Raw genomic sequence first — 19,948 nt, 5'->3', positions numbered from 1 at the left:
CTCATGTGAAACTCCTTCAAGGTGAAGAGTAGAAAACTTGATGGTCTCACTCTCCTTCATCTGATTTAGACCAAAAAATCCAAGCTCTAGTTGCACCCTTGGATGATCCATCAAAGCTAGGCAAGGATAGATGTCCCAACCTATTCTGCAACCCATAGTTCATCTTTCCTAGATTCCATTGTTTCTTCTATGGCTTTGTGCATTTAGTGACCTCCGAGTCGTCTTTGAAAGTGATCACTGCATGAAAATCTGCCCCTAAAGCTTGATACTTAGCCAAAATCTCAGCATCCTCATTATCTTCAATGAGTTCCTCTTGTGTAGGCCGATCCTCTAGTATAAAAGTAGGCATAAAAGGTCTAAATTGTGATGAACCTATGGTTTTACTGTAAAATGTTCCTTGTTTTCTGCAGCTTTGCTACTTTCTTCCTTTTCTGTATGCACCAAAGTCCTCCCATATGATGTGTTATGAGCCAACTAACTCAAATAAAGGTTGTTACCATTCAGCAGTCTTATCATGTCTGAAAACATTTGTTTTGCTTCTTCTTCACTTGATGATGGTGGCTGATCTAAACTTGCCATTACTGCTTTCTGTTTTTCCAAGCTATGACCACCTTTTCCATGCATGCAATCAACCCAAACAGGTTGCCAAGACTTGCAGCTCTAATACCATTGTAATGTCCTCACTCCGAAAGTTAAACTCACTTCACACAGAGATTGTAAAAACGGCAATGTCACCTTGCAAATGCAAATTTCATTACCAGAATTGATAGAGATCTGCTACAAATTTCCAGTATGCTCAAACAAGATGTAAGTGTGAAATTTCAACACATTTATCATATATTGGGAAAAACAATGTTTACAGTATTGAAACCAAATAAGATATGATCGGTAATTTTACAGAACCTAACCGTCTGAATTGTCCCTACTTCAAACTGTTTCCTGGAGATTTGAGTTATCAATTTGAGTTTGGTTTGCAGGTGTTGAAGACATGCTACAAAGGAATTTGAGAGTTTGGTCACCAAATTGGACTCCTGAATATTGCACTAGAATCAGAGCCTGTGCCCAGATAAAATTGAATATCACAGACCCTGCATGAGGATGTAAGGCCACGGCAAAGGATGTGATTTCCAATCACACTCAACAAATGAAGAAACCTGAATTCATCGGTTTCCCTTCCATATTGAGATTGGCCAATTAACAATAACACCTAATGCAAGATACCAAAATATATATATCCTTTTCCAATGTTCTGACTGTATCGGCTCCTCGCCCTCTTCTCCCTCATGGCACAGCTCAACACTGGTTTTTGTCTCCTTTATAATAATCTAACCAACTATAGAGACCAATATTATATTTCAATAACTTCCAACACCTGTATGCTGCATTTCATATTATAGAAATATTCTCATCACTTGATATGGAATATTAAGCTCAAACTATGCTCAGACGCAAAGACACCTTATATTGCCCAAAATCTTATTATTTTCTCCCATGGCCAACGGAACAATAACATTCACATTAATATGCAAAGCCTGACTTAATAATATTTATCACCTAGCATTACAAAGATTGGAGCCTTTGAAAGAATATCAAATTGATAACATCATATTCACAGGAATACATATTCAACCATCCGCTAATAAGATAATCAAAATGCCTTCAGAAATATAATGGTGGATATAAGTCTTTTCACATCAATTAATGAAAGGCCCAATAGAAATTCATCTCCATTAAAATATTAAGAAATACAATAACTAGTCACTTGGCAGTCAATATATTCCTATTATTGCAAATATCTTTATTTCTGAAATAAACCCTAAATTTTACAAATTTGTCTCCAATGGAGACTTTACAAATTTGGCCCAGCTGTGAACTCCGTCACGAATCCACTCCCTTGGAAGAACTAGGTTTTTGTCCAGCTATTCTGTCAAACTCCTAAAGGTTTTCATCTCCAAAAATCCTCAATCGTTTATCAAATCCCAAAAGCATTATAGCAAGCATGCCTTCCTTCTTTCATCCAGCCTCCTTATAAATAACTCCAAGAAGCATCTAGAACATTAGGCCGACTTGGCCGACTAAAATATTAATTATATTTTGGAGAACTTTATTTAATAAAGTGACATAATAGTATTATATTTTTAATTAAATTAATTAATATTAAGTCATCATTTAAATATTTAATTTATTTTTTTTGACAACTTAATAAAAATCAATTTAATTCACTGTCACTTAAAAAATTGGGGACTTTATAAAATGTTCTGCCCCCCTTCCTTGATTGAATGGCCTTTATATATCTTCAAGGAGGGCACAAAGAGTCACCTTCTTTACAAAAGTTCCATCCCTTGAAAGCAATATCTCTCTTTCTAATTAATTGTGGCTCTTCCTTTACATTGATCGCCTCAGTCGTATTAGTTAGTTTGGGTAATTTCATTAGCTTGCTGCTCTTAATAGTATATTCACTGCTCTTCAACTTGTCCTCCTCCCAGCTAATTATGATTGCACCCCCATTTTATATAGGTATTCCCAAATGTATTTTCCTAGTGCCAAAAGTAAAGAGTCGGCTAGAATTGTATTGTAGTGAAGGTCGGCTTTAAGAATATTTAATTTATTTCAATTTACTTTAATCTCAGTGCTGACTCTTAGAACAGATTGGCCTTATAACAATCTAATTTAAATTATATTATTCTCCCAAAGGTGGCACTGCACATAGGCAGGTTGGCCAGTATCAAGGATGACGTCTCTTCTTCCAAGAGGCACTAAAATGGGGTCACCCGTTTAGAGATATTTAAATATTAATTGTATTTTATTTCCAGATCCAAGGAGGGACGCCAATAAGGAGGGTTGGCCCATTGGGAACAAAGCAATCAGTAATATTATCTAAACATCTCACTTATTGATCACTGTTTGTTGTCTTCTAATTACCGGATCTTATACCCCTTAAGTTACTACCCTCCTTATTAGAAATAATTTTAATTTTATTGCTGATTTCTTAAGAGGGACAGCTAGGGTTTGGCTAGGGTTTATAAATGCTGCGAACAGGATTATGAAGGTTGCCACTAGGATTTAGGGCAGGCCATGACATATATACAACTATCAAGTCTACATGGAAAATAACTGAGGTTTGGTTAAACATCATGAATGGCCATTTTTGCCATCCACTTCAAATAAATGGGATCAAGGTCCTATTGGTGATGCTTTTATGCACGTTCAACACAAAATAAAATACCCAGAGATATCCTATTCTCTCTTGATCAAAATCTTTTATGTGCAAAACAGCTGAATTGTGTGATCAAAAAGACAACTCCAAGGTTCCCAAATGCATACGGATAGTCTCAATTGGTTCGTTGTGATTTGCTAGTAATCTCAAGGGGGACTTCCATAATTGTTTGAGGAATAAATCAATCTAAGAATTATGCTGATTGCCGACACTTATGACTTTCTTCTTTTTTAGAATGATATTGCAATAAGCTCTTTCCAATCCTACTTTTATGAAGACTTTAAAAAAAGGAAAAAAGGGTGAGGGTTTAGGAAGATAATTCTAATCTTAAGCTAATCCTATGAACTCTGGAGACAAAAATTGCAAAAGTGGAATTTAAACCAGTCCTTGTTTCGCCAAATTCAACAACTACATGAGAACGGTGCTATCTTCTAAGGAATTCAAAAGATTTTCATATCACTTATATTCACCAACATATTGAACAATAAATATAGTAATAGAAATTAAGTTCTCATTTACTTGCTCAGGCTAACTTTGCAAAATAATTGAAAATCATCCAATTATAAAAAGTATGAACACGTCAACTCCACATTAAGCAATTTTATCAATCCTTCATTCAATCTATCAACTTGGAAATTAATTTAATGAGAGCCAAGAAACCATGCTAACTTGCAAAAGTGGACAAAGATTCACTAACATATTGAACAATGAATCATGTCTATTACTTGAGAAGTATCACTACAACAATTTCTCCGGAATCTCTCTCTAACAAATGAAAAGAGGGTTTATATAGACACCCCAATACAAAGCAATGACCCCCGATTGATACAAGATCAACAGCCAAGATTAGAACATTAAACTCTGATTAAGGCAAGCTAAAATGGACCAATGAGAAATAAACAACTATTAAATCCAACTTTCTTCTAGAAGTGGGTGTCCCTTGTCCTTTTCTTTGGAAGCAAATTCAATGAACCTGGTCACTATGGGGTCGAGCTCTTCCATTGACACATGGCAAAACGTCGATCTACTATTCCATTAGGTCCATTTCATCTTTACATTTGGCAAAAGTGGTTATCCAATCTATTTCTAGTTTTGAAAACCATCCTCAATGGACAAAAATGAGGTTGCTTTGCTAAAATGTTGCTTCTGGATTGGATTTGTAGAAGTGAAGAAGTTGCTTTGAACTTTTGCTTTCAGGTTCTCTACATCCATGTCCTCGTCTCAAACTACTTTGATTGTTTCTTCTTTTCTTCCTCTTTCCTTAGTTTTTCCTTCATATCCCAGCCTTCCTGTTCCTTTGTAGCAGGACCTAAGTCCACAGTCATTAGCTCGTGATCTTCAAGAGTGATGTCCTCTTTTGTTTTGTCAACTTTTGAAATGGCCACTTGTACTGAACGAGATACTATGCCATCTTTATGGATTAAGAAAAATTTATTTGCCTTCTTCTTTTCTTGAAGTCTTCAAGGTCCACATGGCCAAGGTTGGTATCTCCAACTTTCTTACATTTTGTCACAATCTTGGACTCCAGTTGTGGTCCTTTGTTATTGAACTTCATCTGCACCTTTCTAGAAACCCCTTCTTGAGTCGACATTTATCACCTGAAAAACATGTAAATTTCTAAGTTAAAGAAAAGGGGGTTTAATGTTTGTTTCCAACCTGGAGTGCAAAGTTTGATGGAATTTCAAAGGATAATTCTGATTTAACTTATGAAACTCTAGAAATTGTAATTGTAACTAAAAATAAGACTTAGTGAAATATTGGAAATTGAAATTAAGCCTGTTTGTGAAAATTTTGCCTCTGAAATCTGCACAAAAGCGTAAAAAGCAAGATGGTTTTGAGTAAAATTTGAAGAATCTGAAATGAAAATTCTCTTGCAAGTCTAGAAAATTAGAAATTCTGACTGAAAAGTTGTCTTTAAGTCTGATGTAATGTCCCCTACTAGGAGGCTGCTGACTCTTGTAAATTAATAACATTTCCGATCTGATCTGATCGATGGTCATGTCACTCGATGCTTTTAATTCCTTTCCTTTATATCTCTCAATGTGAGGGAGAGATCACACCTCTTCATTATGGATGCCCTTGGCAAGAATCACACCCTTTCACCATTTTCACCCTTTGAAAGAGTGCAACTCTTCATTACTTCTGCCCTTTGAAAGGTACACAACCTTTCACAATCAGATCTTCACTTGTGATTCCCAAATTATCCCCCCTTTCAAATGAAGTTCTCTTCTCCCTTTTATATCTCATGTTTGAAGGAGTCGAAACTTTTCATCTTATGCCTTTTGACCATTCATTAAACTTAACTAAATTTTAGTTATGGTTATGTTTAATTTTATTCTTTTATATTTATAATTTTATTATTATTGTTTATTATTAAATCCTAATTTGAAATGTGGACATTACATCTGAAAGAAATTGGAATTCTGAATCAAAATCTGCCTTCAATCCTTCATAAACCTGAATTAAAATTCCTTAAATTGCTTTAAGGAATTGCCTTCAACTTTGTCTCCAAGTGTAGAAATTGACTTGAAATTCTCCTAGAAGTTGCCTTGCACCTGCAATTTACTTCGAAATTTGCCTTGAAGTTTGAAAGAAATTATTGGGCGGGCTGACCTAGTCAACCGAATTGCTAATGGGTCTTCGACCTTAGCAATTTGCCTTTGTATTGGGCTCTATTTGAGGCTTTGAGCGGGTTATAGGTCAGCCCTATAATTGTAACATGTAAAGGACTTCATGTAACGCGTGGCCCCATTTGGACAAATTAATGTAACTTATAATATGATTTGGGTCAGGCCCTACTTGTGCAACTTGGGTTATGTACAAATGTAACGTGTTATAAGGGCCAACCCAAATGTGTCTTGCACATGGGGCATGACCTATATTAATGTATAAGGTGTGGACCTAATTCAGTTTGGCGCCACCTCTAATACATTTGATTGTAATTTAATATATGCTAGCCGACTTGAAGAATTAAAGGTTAAGTCGCCTATAAGTACAAAATACTTATCATTGTTCATATTATCCTTTCAGTGAACTATCTCTGCAATACATCAGCGAATTTGTTCTTATCTTCAGCAAAGTATATTTCCATTAGGACATTATAGCCTATAACAGCAGATTGAGATCTTGAAGTCAGCGAACCTGATCAAGGAGAGGCAAATCCATTCTACGCTGTGCAAATCTCATTCAGGAGAAGCGAATCTCTTCTTTTTGCTGAGGGAACTCCATATTGAGCTGGCGATCTTGTGTTTCAGACTGCTGAAACTGCTACGGACAGATCTGTTATCATACTGTGCAAGATAAATTGTCCTAAGCGCCTGCCATTGTAATTATCTGCTGACTGTGATTAATCTAATATAATCAGAGATTTCTTGCTGGGTTTTTCACCTCCAAGAGGGAGGTTTTCCCAGGATACTGCTGTGTTCTTGTGTGTTATGCTGTTATGTGTTGTAATTTTTGTCTTTGCTATTTATTTTCAGTCTGATCATTACCATAAAATCAACACTTCTACCCTTTGAAAGGTACACAACCTTTCACAATCAGATCTGCACTTCTTGCTTAAATCAGATCTTCACTTGTGATTCCCAAATTATCCCCCCTTTCAAATGAAATTCTCTTCTCCCTTTTAGATCTCATGTTTGAGGGAGTCAAAACTTTTCATCTTATGCCTTTTGAGTCTTTGACCATTCATTAAACTTAACTAAATTTTAGTTATCGTTATGTTTAATTTTATTCTTTTATATTTATAATTTTATTATTATTGTTTATTATTAAATCCTAATTTGAAAAGTGGACATTACATCTGAAAGAAATTGGAATTCTGAATGAAAATCTGCCTTCAATACTTAGTAAACCTGAATTAAAATTCCTTAAATTGCTTTAAGGAATCGCCTTCAACTTTGTCTCCAAGTGTAGAAATTGACTTGAAATTCTCCTAGAAGTTGCCTTGCACCTGCAATTTACTTCGAAATTTGCCTTGAAGTTTAAAAGAAATTATTTCTTAAGCTTCAACTTTCAACCTTGAGAAGCAATTTGTGAGAAAATGAAACGCCAATGCTCATGCTAATAAAGAAGGTGAACTCTTACTTAGTTTAACTTTTTGTGTTTTTTGGAAATGAATCTAGTCTTGTTTTGAACACCAAGTCGAACCTTCTCTTGCTTGCGAACTCATGTCTTGATTTGAATTTTCACATTCATCAACACTTTGCCAAATTTTACCCTCACTAGGGCAGACTTCATGCTTGCTTGAGGAATTTCCTTGAATGCTAGGGCGGACTTCATACTAAGTTGTGGAATTTTCGTGCTAGGAGGGTGGACTTCAATTGGAAACAAGGAATTTTCTACATGCTTGGGCGGACTTTGCTTGGAAACAAAAAAATTTCCATGGTTGGAGCTGACTTGGCATGGAAGCAAGGAATTCTTCCATGGTTGGACTTTGCATGGAAACAAGGAATTCTTCCATGGGTTGGAATGGACTTTCCATGGAACTGAGGATTCTTGGTCGAAACTCCATACTTAGCCATTTTTCTTGTGATTTTCCATTAAAATTCCTACCAATGAACTCTCCTAACCTGACACTTATTCTGACTTAGTGACTACCTGTGATCTCGGGGAAAGCAAAAAAACAAATTTTTATTTTTAGCAAAAAAGCAAAACAAAAAAGCAGGTTCCCGGATTGGCCCCAAAATGCCAAGAATGAAAAGGCGAAAAGCAAAAAAAAAAAACTTTCCTAAAAAATAGGAAGTTGTCAGAATAATCCCAGAAAATTGCATGTTTACTCCTTTGACCTATCTGAGGACATCCGTAGCATCAAAACATTCTTCTAATCATTCTTTCTCCTTTGCTGATTTGATGACTCCTCCAAATTTTGACAAACTTGACTCAATTGCGAAGGAGAGAGACTGGAGACAAAACCCAAGATGCCAAAACACTACCCTAAAAAGCGAAAACAAGGGGGTCCCCATTTGCAATGGGGCGATGTGTGATTACGTCACAACAGGTCCCAACATCAATGTGCATTGTCCACAATTTTTTTGATAATAACAACCATGAGGAGAATCCTATTGTAATGTCCACATTTTGGGATTGACCTACTTTTTCCCAAAAACAACAATTCCAACAATAATATACTAAAGTGAACTCAATTAATCAATTAATAATTTAAGAAATAATGAACAAATGCATAGGTTAGTGAATAAGCAGATTATGATAAGCATTATGACTAGCTAACTATCTTATAAACAATCATAGCTTAGTTCAGTAAGGAAACTGGGAAAGGGCACCAGTAAACTGCTCAGCCCAACTAAGCTTGAGAGCACGCAACATCCAATTGTGGCAACTCACCTCTTATCCGACAAGCGGCAGGAACGTCCGACTATGACCGGGCAAACTATTTGCCAAGGGGCAAGAACGTCCAGCTATGACCAGTTCTATCCCTTGGGGTAATCTATTCGCCTCTCGGCCCACAAGTGGCAAGAACGTCCAACTATGACCAATTCCATCCCTTGGGGTGGCCTACTTAGTTCGGGGGAGCCAATAAACTACATCTCCCTATCTTATTCCCTCCAACTCACATCTAATTGGTTATGGGGCAATCATACATGTATATATAGAGAGAGAGAAATATAATTCAAGAAACATTCTTATTAGAAACAAGGCCCATTAACACATATTGAAGGATTGATGCATAACACACTTAGTTTCCATACCAATTACTTTAATTTATTCTGTATAATGGCTGTATGGTCTGAATTGTGTTTCACTCAGATCAGATCCTCTTCTTTTTCCAATGCCCTTTCTTTGAATTCTTGATCAATCCTCTATATCCTTCCATCGGGATTGGAGGATCATGACCTTCCCTTTGGTCACAAACGCTTGTATGAGAGGCGACTCTTTGTTTGACCACTGCTTTTCTTAAACTTATGGAATAATTCAAATCACCTCTTAACAATATTGTTTAGACTTAACTAATCATTTATTGCTGCTTGTGGGAGATCGCTGTAACTAGAGGAAGGGCAATCCATATTATTCAATGTATAATATTCCTTATTAAAAACAGCCTGCTGTAGAACACAAACTGCTGCTACCTCATGATTATTGCTAGGGCAGGGGAAATCGTGAAGTCTTACATATTGTAAGACAATTTCCAGATTGTAATTAAGATTTGTTCAATTTTTCAGTCTAGCGTCATGACAGGGACATGACAACTATCCAAGTTACAGTATATAAGCAAAGTCTATTCTAAGTTCTAGCACTGTTCCCCGTTGATGTTTCAGTTTGATATTTCTGTAAGGAACCAGCATCTTTCTGTTAATAGTTGTTTATTTTTTCCTTTTACCATCTTACTTTAATTCATATAAGAGAGATGTTTTGATAGTTTAGAGTCTTTAGACCACTGCAATGGGTCCATTTATAGCTTTTAAACTGATTTTTAGGACAGTTAACCTGTTCCGGATGACACATTGACGAGGATTTAGAATCTTAAACTTGTTTCTGTTCCTTGTTTGGATAGGCTCGGCTTCCCTATAGATGCTCCATTTTGAATTATCAAAACAAAAAAGAAATTTTTTATTTCATCTTTAGAAACCTTGTTTTGGGAGAAAGACTAAATTCGGCATTCATAAACATGTGACTTTCACTATTAACAAATCAAAACCTCCGATTTAATGAAAAATCTAACCCAACACTTACAAATATAAAACATTCAGAATGGCATTCAAATTCTTTTTTCTAATATAAAACCTTCATAATTGAAGTTTAAGAAACATAAAACCTTCATTATTGAGGTTTAAGAAATAAAAAGGCTCCATCATTTTAAGAAACATAAAACATTCATTGATATAAAACTACCCAAAACCCTTTGTCCAGTTGGATGGACTTCATAATTGAGGTGTAAGAAATATAAAACCTTCATAGTTGAGTTTTGAGAAATATAAAACTATCATCATTGATGTTTAACAAATAAAAAGCCTCCGTCACTCATGTTGAGGAAACATAAAACCCTCATTTGTTTAACACTAGCCAAAAACCTTAGTCCAGTGGGATGAAGCTGAGTGATAAAGATCTTGTGGCCATGGATACAAAATCTGGAAGTCATGATGAAGTGTAGAAATTGGGTAAAATATGTGATTCAACTAGCTAGATTTGAGCAGTCAGTTGGAGGGGTAGTGCCAACTAAGCCAAAGGTTACCCCTGTAGACAAATTCAACCAATTAAAAAAAACAGCATCCCACGAAATCCTGCAGTGACCACAAATCCACAACATCATCATTCCTTACAAAATCGGCATCAAGACAACCCATTCTCGGATGCCTTACAAAGAACAATTGTTCTGGCAATCAGAATATACCTGATAATTTGCATATTCTAAATTCCAACAAATGAAGTCCAAAAAACATAAACTAAATAACTAGCCACAGTGAAGGTAGTCTTACCTGATAGAATTCATTATTATTATATGATGCTCTGTAAATGTCACTGCTCCAAATTAATGTATGTTATTTTTTTAAGCAGATAAACTGGCCGAGTGATAATTTTTCCTTGTATCCTGACAAGAGACGGTACCCAACTGGCAAACTGCCCTGTGGCTCGAACAAAATAAAGCAAACTTCCGCTAATTGTCTGAGAGTTGAAAAACTCGAGAACCCACTTTGAAAATAACTTTCATATAAGTGCCCTAAAATTCTGATACCCAGTACACATTTTGAACAAAAAGTATCTGAATGTTTCGAATGCATTTTTAGATACTGCTACAATGCGCAGTCGCTGACAAATAAGGGGAGGATGAACATTGCGGCGATCATCTTGTGACATGTGTAGTTGAAGAGGCTGTGAACTGTGTTTACCTATCCTGCCTTGACTTTTTAACAGTCAAAACTCTTTAAAAAAAGGGCTTTGTATAGACCTGCAGTCACACTTCGTTGATAGAATTATATGCCTTGGTATTCCTGAAGTTATCTTCTTCGTAGCAGATGGAGCAAGCGAAGGAGGAAATGGCAGACACGGCAGCTACTGGGGATCTCGGAGAGCTGGAGAAAGCATGAATCAATTGCTCACACCATAGCCTGAGTGAGGTCAGGTGATAAACTCCCACCCAGAACAGTGTAGCACCAGGATTTCTTTGGGCAACTTGATGAACCAGGTGTAGGGTTTTATAAATTCTTTATTACTGTCTTCCCATAGCCAGAATCATCAAAAGTTACTACATAAATTTTTTAACAATAAATATTTAAAAAATTAATTATTATCAATCTGATTAATTAGGGAGTTTTGAATGCAGATAAACAAATATTTTTAAATAAAATAATTAAATATTGATGATTTAAATGTATTGTGTACTAATAAATACTTCGCAAATAATAAATATATTGGAGGTTTAAATGTTTTAAATATTAATAGTATCTACTACAAGGTTATTAAGTTTATTTAATAGATATATTTAAGTATATGTAAATAATAATAAGACATTAATGCAAATGGGCTAATAGCAAATGATATTTTTTCTCAACAAATAAGAAGTTAGAAATTTTCAAGATAAAAAAAGTAATTCGAATGTAAACACATCAATTTTTAATTTAAAAAATACTTATTATTAAAAATTGTGAATTATAAAGTATTAATATTAAAAATGTATATTTTTTATTTTTTATTTTTTATATCTTTTAGTGTTATTATATTATTATTTTTAAATAATATATATTAAGATTTTTCGGTCGCTCTGAAACTTTGATGAGGATCTGCCATACGAGATGCTATGAGGGGTCGACCCCTTGTTTGTACCTCCTCCACCGCGGTATCTCCATCGCCCTTCTCGATTGCGTTCTCTTTGCTTTTATTAGGTTGTCTTTTCTTGTACTAACCATGCAGGCCAAGCAAGCAAGGGTTTATGTGCCCTCATGGAATGCAATTCAGGTGGTTTGGTAATTAATAATGCTCGTCCTAACGCCTTGAATAACGAAATCGATGGCGTGCAAGGCAAGTCATTCAAGGCAACGTTGGAAGGAGTCGAGAGTCTGGTTTTTGAGACTGCGAAATTCGTGTTGGTAAGTGGTTTTATTGTCGAAGGGGATGGAGGAAACCGACACAGAGGTAAGGTTTATGACCCTCCCTTGCATATATTATTTGTAACTCCTAATGAATCTATGGCAACTGTTATTTCTTTGGAAAAGGATAGACTTAGAGATGTGGATTTTTTTTTTGCCACGGTTAATGTGGATGCCTACCCTGCTAGGAAGTTTCTTGATGATTGGTTTAAAAACGTGTGGAACAAAAAAGTAGGGTTTCATATTTCATTTTGTCGTATGGTGCAGAAAGGTTTATTTGTTGTACTTTTTAAAGATCATAAGTCTCAAATTGTTGTTGTTGATAAACAATTCTGGACTGTTGGCAGATGTACCTTTCGTGCCCTAAATGGGTCACATGATGCTATCAATGAAGAGATTATTGCATTATCATGCACTAGATGGCTTCAATTAAAGAATCTCCCTCCCTTGTTGTGGAAATTTATCCCTTAGATTATCGAACCTATTGGGAAAGTTATCAAAATGGATTATTCCCCATCTCTTATCCTGCACTTGGATGCACGTACCCTTGTCTCGGTGAATCCTAGACGAGACATTCTGAAAGCTATTGAAGTTTTGATTGATAATGAGCCAATTTCTTGTCCTATTGAGACTCTTGGCGAGATTAATTCGTGTTTTCTATGCTGGAAAGAAGAGCACATCAAAAGATTTTGCCTTATTCTATTGTCACAACACGGCGCCACCAAGAACCCTAAACAGGGAGAAGTGGATGCGACTGGGTCAAAAAGGGCCTCCCCTGCTAATAATTCTAAAGATTCCACACCTCTGTTAGAGAAATTAAGCTCCCTAAGAGAGACAATTAATAAAGCTATATCTTATAATCCTAAAGAAATGCCTGTTATTGAATCTAATGCAGAATTTGGCGCTTTCAACGTCGACCCTTCGCCGCACTTTGCGGTTTCAAAGGCCATCTCTCAAATGAATGAAGGCCATGAAAATGAACTCAAGTTCGTGGTTTCCAAATCTAAAAACTCCCGAAGGAAAAACGCCCAGCAATTGGTGATTGAAAAATTGTGTGGTGTATCTAATCCGCTTGCGAGTAGGATTGACTCTGTTGAACCCATTGTTACCCCTATGGAAGATGATATTCAAGAGCTTCCAATGAAGGCCAAATTCAGAGGTTCTAAACCTAAAAACTCTCTTGTTAAGAATATGGTTAAAGAATTTCAAGGACTTGACCGTAGTTGCAATGGGGAAGGCAAGGGCAAAAACTCCTCCCCTCTCTCTGGTGACCCAAACTCCCTCAAGATTTTCAATATGTTTGACATCTTAGCGGATTCTAAACCTATTAGGTTGGAATCATGTGAGTTAGATGGAAATGTGGATCCTCGTAGAGAGGAAGGAAGTGGTGGCATTGTCTCTCCTGAAGCAAGGGAAAACCTTTGCAAGGTTAAATTGTTAGTTTAAGTATAAATAAGCATAAGAAATTGAAATAAAGCATAAACCAACAACACAATTATACCTTGCAAGAGAGAGAGTTCTCTCTTGTTCCTCCCATTGAGGAAATGATGAAGTAGAGGAGCCCTTGTACTCCACTTGTTTGGATGTGCTCTTCTTGATGGATGTGGAATGTTCTCCAAATGCATAACAAGATTGGAATGATTTCATAGGATTTGGATTTGGATTAGATGGAAATGAATAGATTTGGATTTGATGAAGGATTATGAGGACATGATGAGGATATGATAGAGGAAGATAGAGGGAGAAATGAGCAGCAAAAGATTAGAGGAAGATTCCATGTGCCATTTGTGAGGAAATGAGACTCCAATTTATAGATTGGAGGAGGCCAATGGAGGGCCGAGATTGATTCTGGGAAGAAGGATTGAGATTGATTTTGAGAGGGAAGACATGGATCAAGGTGCATGGGGAGAATAAAAAGGAATATAAAATTCCTTGGGGAGAGGAAAGAGGAATTTAAAATTCCAAAATAAAGGATGCATGGGGGGATTCAAATAAATTTGAATTTCCTTGAAAGTCTCAATGTTGATGTGACATAAGTGGAGGACTATAAAATGGGGACATAATGATAAGCAGGATTAAGAGAGTTTCTAGAAGAATTAATTAGGCTAAGTGGGGATTAGGAAAAGTGATTTGTAGGAATCACATGACTTAAGTTAATTAATTGGAACTAATTATCTAAGAGGAATTTAGAAGACTTAATGATTTGGTTGACTTTAGAAGAATAGGAAAATAATTAATTTATTTGATAAATTAATTATTGGACTATAGTGACAAGATTGATTAAATTTGATTTAATTAACCTTATGAAGAAGGGAATTAACACAATTAAATTGGTTAATTATGATGATAGTCTTAAATTAATTAAACATTCATTTTAGGTGTCTACATTTTGCCCCTCTTTGATATAGAGTCGTGAAGTGATGTTATATCAAAGAAGAATAAAACATAGTGGATGGAAAGAATAAAGACTAGTGGCTTGAAGCCCCAGTCATGAGATGAGGAAGAATGGCGAGGAGGAAGGATGATAAGGAAGTAGTGGTATGCCCCCTCGAGAGGACAGGCGGGTTCAAAGAACATGGGTGTGCTCTCGAAATGGATTAGAAGACTAAATAATGAAAGAATGAAGATGATGAAAGAGGGAATAAATGAATTGGAGTCTCTGAGATGAACGAATGAAATGAAGTGGACAAGATTTCTTGTTGTGCAGATATGAAGAGCAAACCTATTTTTGATATTGCCATGAATGATCCACACCACTGATTATAGGAATCAAGATGTCATGAAAACCCAAGGCATGGACTAACTCTCAGACAAACAGGTATGCCTTGCACACAATCATGTAAGTGTTGATAAACACAAATGTAGGGTTGCCAATGCGTACAAGGGAAACCTTCAAACACACCATACCATAAAAACTAGGCCCCATTATACACCAACCAAGACATACCAAGATATAGGATAATCAGGGTAGCCCTGAATAGGTATAGTCTTGGGACAGAATATGAAAATCAAAGCAAAAAGATCAATCATGCAAACAACATGCACATGACCAACTGATATCTCTTGCTAAGAGTAGGACATGGATTTGGGAGACTATTAGACATGGGAAGGATACATCTCGATGGGAAGGTGGTGGACTTGGATAGAGTTCCAGACATGGGAAGGATGCATCCTGATGGGCAGGGTGTGGATATATTGATGGGAGGCAATTGATAAGTTGGTCGTGCAAGGTTTGTAGATGGAAGGATTGCCACTTGGATTTGATTAGCACAGTGTGTATGGGTGTTTGGATTATGTGCAGGTCAATATAAGCTTAGATAGATGGGAAAAGCTCAGTTTTGATGGAGAAAATGGATTGGATAATATGGGAGGTAGATTAATGATTGAATAGGATTGGATGGGATGGGGAATATGATTGAATTGGATTAGATGAGATGGGGAATACGATTGAATATGATAGGATTTCATTGTGGATATAGGATAAATGGATTGGAACCAATGACAAGGGAGAACCCAGGTTTGGTAAAAGGATGGATAAATGGAGGGAGATATTATTTAGATAGGTGATAGATGAATTGAGTGGATGGATATGGGTGGGATATGGAGGAATAAAGGATGGAGGGTAGGATGATGGAGACTCAAGGACTATGTTGCAAAGGAGTGCAATGCCCCACACTAGAGGCAGTGGAATTAAGGATGGAAGGATGGTGGATAAAGATGTATGAGATGGAAGGATAATGTGTAATGGATATGGATGGTAGAGGAATTAAGGCTTGTGTGTTCCAAATCATGCATATACATTATTTTGCCTCTAACATGATCGAGACCAAATATAAGAATGGAGGATACATTTGGATAGGATGTTGGATATGAGATGAAGGATATGGATAGGATAGTCAAGATCAAAGATAGGAAAGGAGGATGGACTTAGATAGGATGCAGATAGAAGATAAGGAATGTGGATGGTATGATGGCATGGATGAAGATTGCCCCCAAGTGTAGAGTGCAAGAGGATGAGGGGATTACACATGATGCTTGTTTACCAAGTTTTCATCATGGTACTTACCCAAGGCATCACAAGATGTGGTTTTCACCATTGGATGAATTTTTTTCTTTACTTTTTTTTTTTTTTTTTAATTTTCTTTGGAATAGTTTGGATGGATAAGGATGAGGATACATGGATGTGTGAAGGAGGAAGAGAGGACTCAAGCATCTAGTTTGATGGATAGTATATCTTAGTGCTTCTTTGAATTGGAGGTATGCTCATAGATGTTGTTAGAAATAATTAAGGAGATGAAGTGGATGAAGGACGAAGGGGGATGAGGATTCATGTGAAGGATGGTATTATGGAAAATGGATGTTGGATAATGGATGGGGTTTTGAAAAACTTGTGGAAGATCAACATTGGCACACACTTTGAAGGGTGGTGTAGTGGAGGAGGATGGGGTTTTAAATTAGATGGAGGAAAAAATGTGGATTTTTGGGAAATGTGGACCCAAGATAGATGAAGGGGGTGATGCACTTAAGATAGTGGATTTTGAGACATAACAACCCAAAATGGATTTTTAAAATGGGGGATTGGAGGACATATGAGTGGTGGGAGATTTTGGATTAACAAGTTTGGATGCCAATTTGTGTTTTACTTTGAGATGCATTGCTTGTATGAGTAGTTTGGGAATCCACATAGTTTTTTATTTTTTCTTTTGGGGTCTTTGTGGCCTTTTTTTATTTTTCCTTCTTTTGGATCATATTTTTCTTTTCTTGAGCATGTCTTTTTGAGGGGACTATAATAACCTAAAAATGGTCACCTAAACCATAGGCCCCCTAACCTCGACTACATCACCAAGGTCCTAACCAAAGGCAAATTAAAACAATCATGACCACCTAATTAATTACTTCTCAGTCATCAATGACACATGGCAAATAAATAATCATTTAATTAATTAATCATTCCAAGTAAATCATTTTAATCAATTAAATATCCTAGCATATTAAATTAATAAATCAATTTGCCATTAAATCATCAAAAAGGAATTAATTTTGAAAAAGAATTTAAAATTGAGAAAATAAATCAAAATGGAATTAAATTGAAAAGTCTTAGAAAAACAATTAAATCAATTAGAAATCAAAATTGAATATCAAAATATTAAATATGAAATAAATCAATTTTTTTGATTTTATCTTAAAAATGTAAGGAAGTTAAGTAGCGGAAACAACTTCCTACACTAATCTTGAGAGGAGGGTAATGCAAAACTTTTTCAGATCGTTACAACAGTTACAGAAAATAGAAATAGATATAATAGCATTCATACCACAACACAGTGATTTACGTGGGGAAAACCCTTTCGGGAGAAAAACCCCACACTCCAAAAGCAGCTCAATATTTTATTCAGCAATCAAAAACAGATTACAACATACTTGCAGAGCAAGCTCTTCGCAGGAGTACCATTAATCAGAGATTCAGAGGCAACTCAATAGCCATAAGACTCTTACACACAACCTCTATCTCACACACCTCATAAATAGGAGATACAATACAAGAAACCGTCAAACAGTATTACAAAACCATGGGCTAAAACCACCCAATAAGGTGTAGCCGACCTTATCTCCCTTCTAGATGCCCTATGACATGTTAAAGCACACATCAACACGTGTCGCTCCCTTTTACAGCTCACTTATGTATCCGATACAAATTATTTTTCCTATTTCAGGAGTACAAACTTCCGGAGGCCATAACTTGAGAACCGGGTGTCCGATTGACGAACCGTTTGAAGCGCCGGAAATCTCGCGAAGTGCTCTATCACCTCGTAACCCGCTTCGCCAGTTACGGACACTTTTCAGGGCGTTTCGGAGCCTCTAAAGTCCCCAAAATTAAGTTTAAACATTTTATTGCACCCCTCCAAGATGAAAACTTTAATATCTTCAAAACTAGCTGTGACCTTGCGACGCAACTTTACCGGAATGCTTATCTAACCAACCAGAAGCTTTAGGGAGAGTTTCGCACCATTTCGTGCTCAAATGAAAACTTACTATAAATAGTAACCTCGCATAAATGCAAGGTTGAGACACCATTTTTCCCAACAAATCTCCCACTTGTTGAACACCTTGCAAGAGCGGAAGGGAATGTCAACACAATGAATCAATTGCTAGGGGCCATAAGGCCCATAGACTCTGAACACCATCTGAACTTCTCTGTGCTCATAGCCTTAGTTAAAGCATCTGCAACATTCATCAAAGTTTCCACCTTAACCAGCTTCACCCTACCATCTTCGACCATATCTCTAACAAAATGATATTGAACATCAATATGTTTGGTCCGGGCATGAAATGTCGGGTTCTTAGCTAGGCTAATTGCACTCTGACTGTCACAGTAAACTGTCACTATACCTTGTTTTATTCCAATATCCGAACACAGTCTCTTAAGCCAAATGGCCTCTTTACAAGCATGAGTAGCTGCCATATACTCTGCTTCAGTAGTGGATAAAGCAACCACAGCCTGTCGCTTACTCATCCAACTAATTGCACCACCAAACAAAGTAAACACATAAGCATTGGTGGATCTTCTGCTATCAATATCACCTGCCCAATCTGAATCCACATAACCATGGATATCAAGGGAAGTCATGTCTCCAACTGAATTACCATGATAACACAAAGAATACTCTGAAGTACCCTTCAAATATCTGAAGACTCTTTCGACTGCATCCCAATGAACTCTACCAGGATTAGACATATATCTAGAAAGTACTCCCACTGCTTGGGCAATATCTGGTCTAGTACAGACCATAGCATACATCAAGCTTCCATCCGCACTCTGGTAAGGCACTCTACTCATGTCTTCCATCTCCAATGGGGATGTAGGACAATCTGAAATAGATAGTTTCATTCCAACTGTAAAAGGAACACTCAATGGTCTACAATTCTGCATGTTGAACCTCTGTAACACTGAATTCACATACTTACTCTGGCCTAGCCATAGCTTTCTGTTCACCCTTTCTCTTCTAATTTCCATCCCAAGAATGTGCTTTGCTGCACCAAGATCTTTCATTTCAAATTTAGCAGCGAGCTGAGACTTCAGTTCTGAAATCATGCCTTTCCCTTTACCAATGAATAACATATCATCAACATACAATGCAATGAATAAGAAATGATCACCATCAAATTTATAATAAACACAGTGATCTGATTTAGAACGTTCAAATCCCAAACTCAACACATATGTATCAAATTTCTGGTACCACATCTTAGGACTTTGTTTGAGGCCATACAAAGATTTCTTCAATTTACAGACCAAATTACTTTTGCCTTTCACCACATAGTGCTCCGGTTGTGTCATATAAATATCTTCCTCCAAATCACCATGAAGGAAAACAGTTTTCACATCCATTTGCTCAACCTCTAAATCATAAGCAGTAGCAATAGAAAGCAAAAATCTAATGGACATCATTTTTGCAACAAGAGAAAATATCTCACCGTAATCAACACCCTCAACCTGAGAGTAGCCTTTTGCAACCAACCTTGCTTTATACTTCTCAATGCTTCCATCTGAACCAATCTTTTTCTTGAACACCCATTTACAACCAACAGGTTTTCATCCTTCAGGCAATGGTACAAGATCCCATGTATCATTCTTTTTCAAAGCTGCCATTTCTTCCTCCATAGCAATTTTCCAGGATTCTGCATCATTCAT

General features: G+C 36.4%; 1 protein-coding gene across 2 annotated transcripts in view; it reads right to left on the bottom strand.

Annotated features, from left to right (window-relative positions):
- LOC131071683 (peroxisome biogenesis protein 3-2) overlaps positions 1-11,442 on the bottom strand; it is a 40,158-nt gene extending 28,716 nt beyond the window's left edge. The window contains exon 1 of one of the 2 annotated variants that reach the window (XM_058007622.2): positions 10,651-11,442. In XM_058007622.2, coding sequence (XP_057863605.2) covers positions 10,651-10,664 — 14 coding nt within the window. In that variant the 5' untranslated portion in view covers positions 10,665-11,442. Of the gene's footprint in view, positions 1-10,245; positions 10,438-10,650 lie in introns of those variants that run through there. The other variant, XM_058007621.2, reaches the window with a different exon arrangement.
- Positions 11,443-19,948: the final 8,506 nt, after the last annotated feature.

This window comes from Cryptomeria japonica, chromosome 10, assembly GCF_030272615.1.
Source record: "Cryptomeria japonica chromosome 10, Sugi_1.0, whole genome shotgun sequence".
In the NCBI taxonomy this organism is placed as follows: Eukaryota; Viridiplantae; Streptophyta; class Pinopsida; order Cupressales; family Cupressaceae; genus Cryptomeria; species Cryptomeria japonica.
Note: the sequence above shows the minus strand (reverse complement) of the source record. Positions and strands in the feature narration are given on the sequence as shown.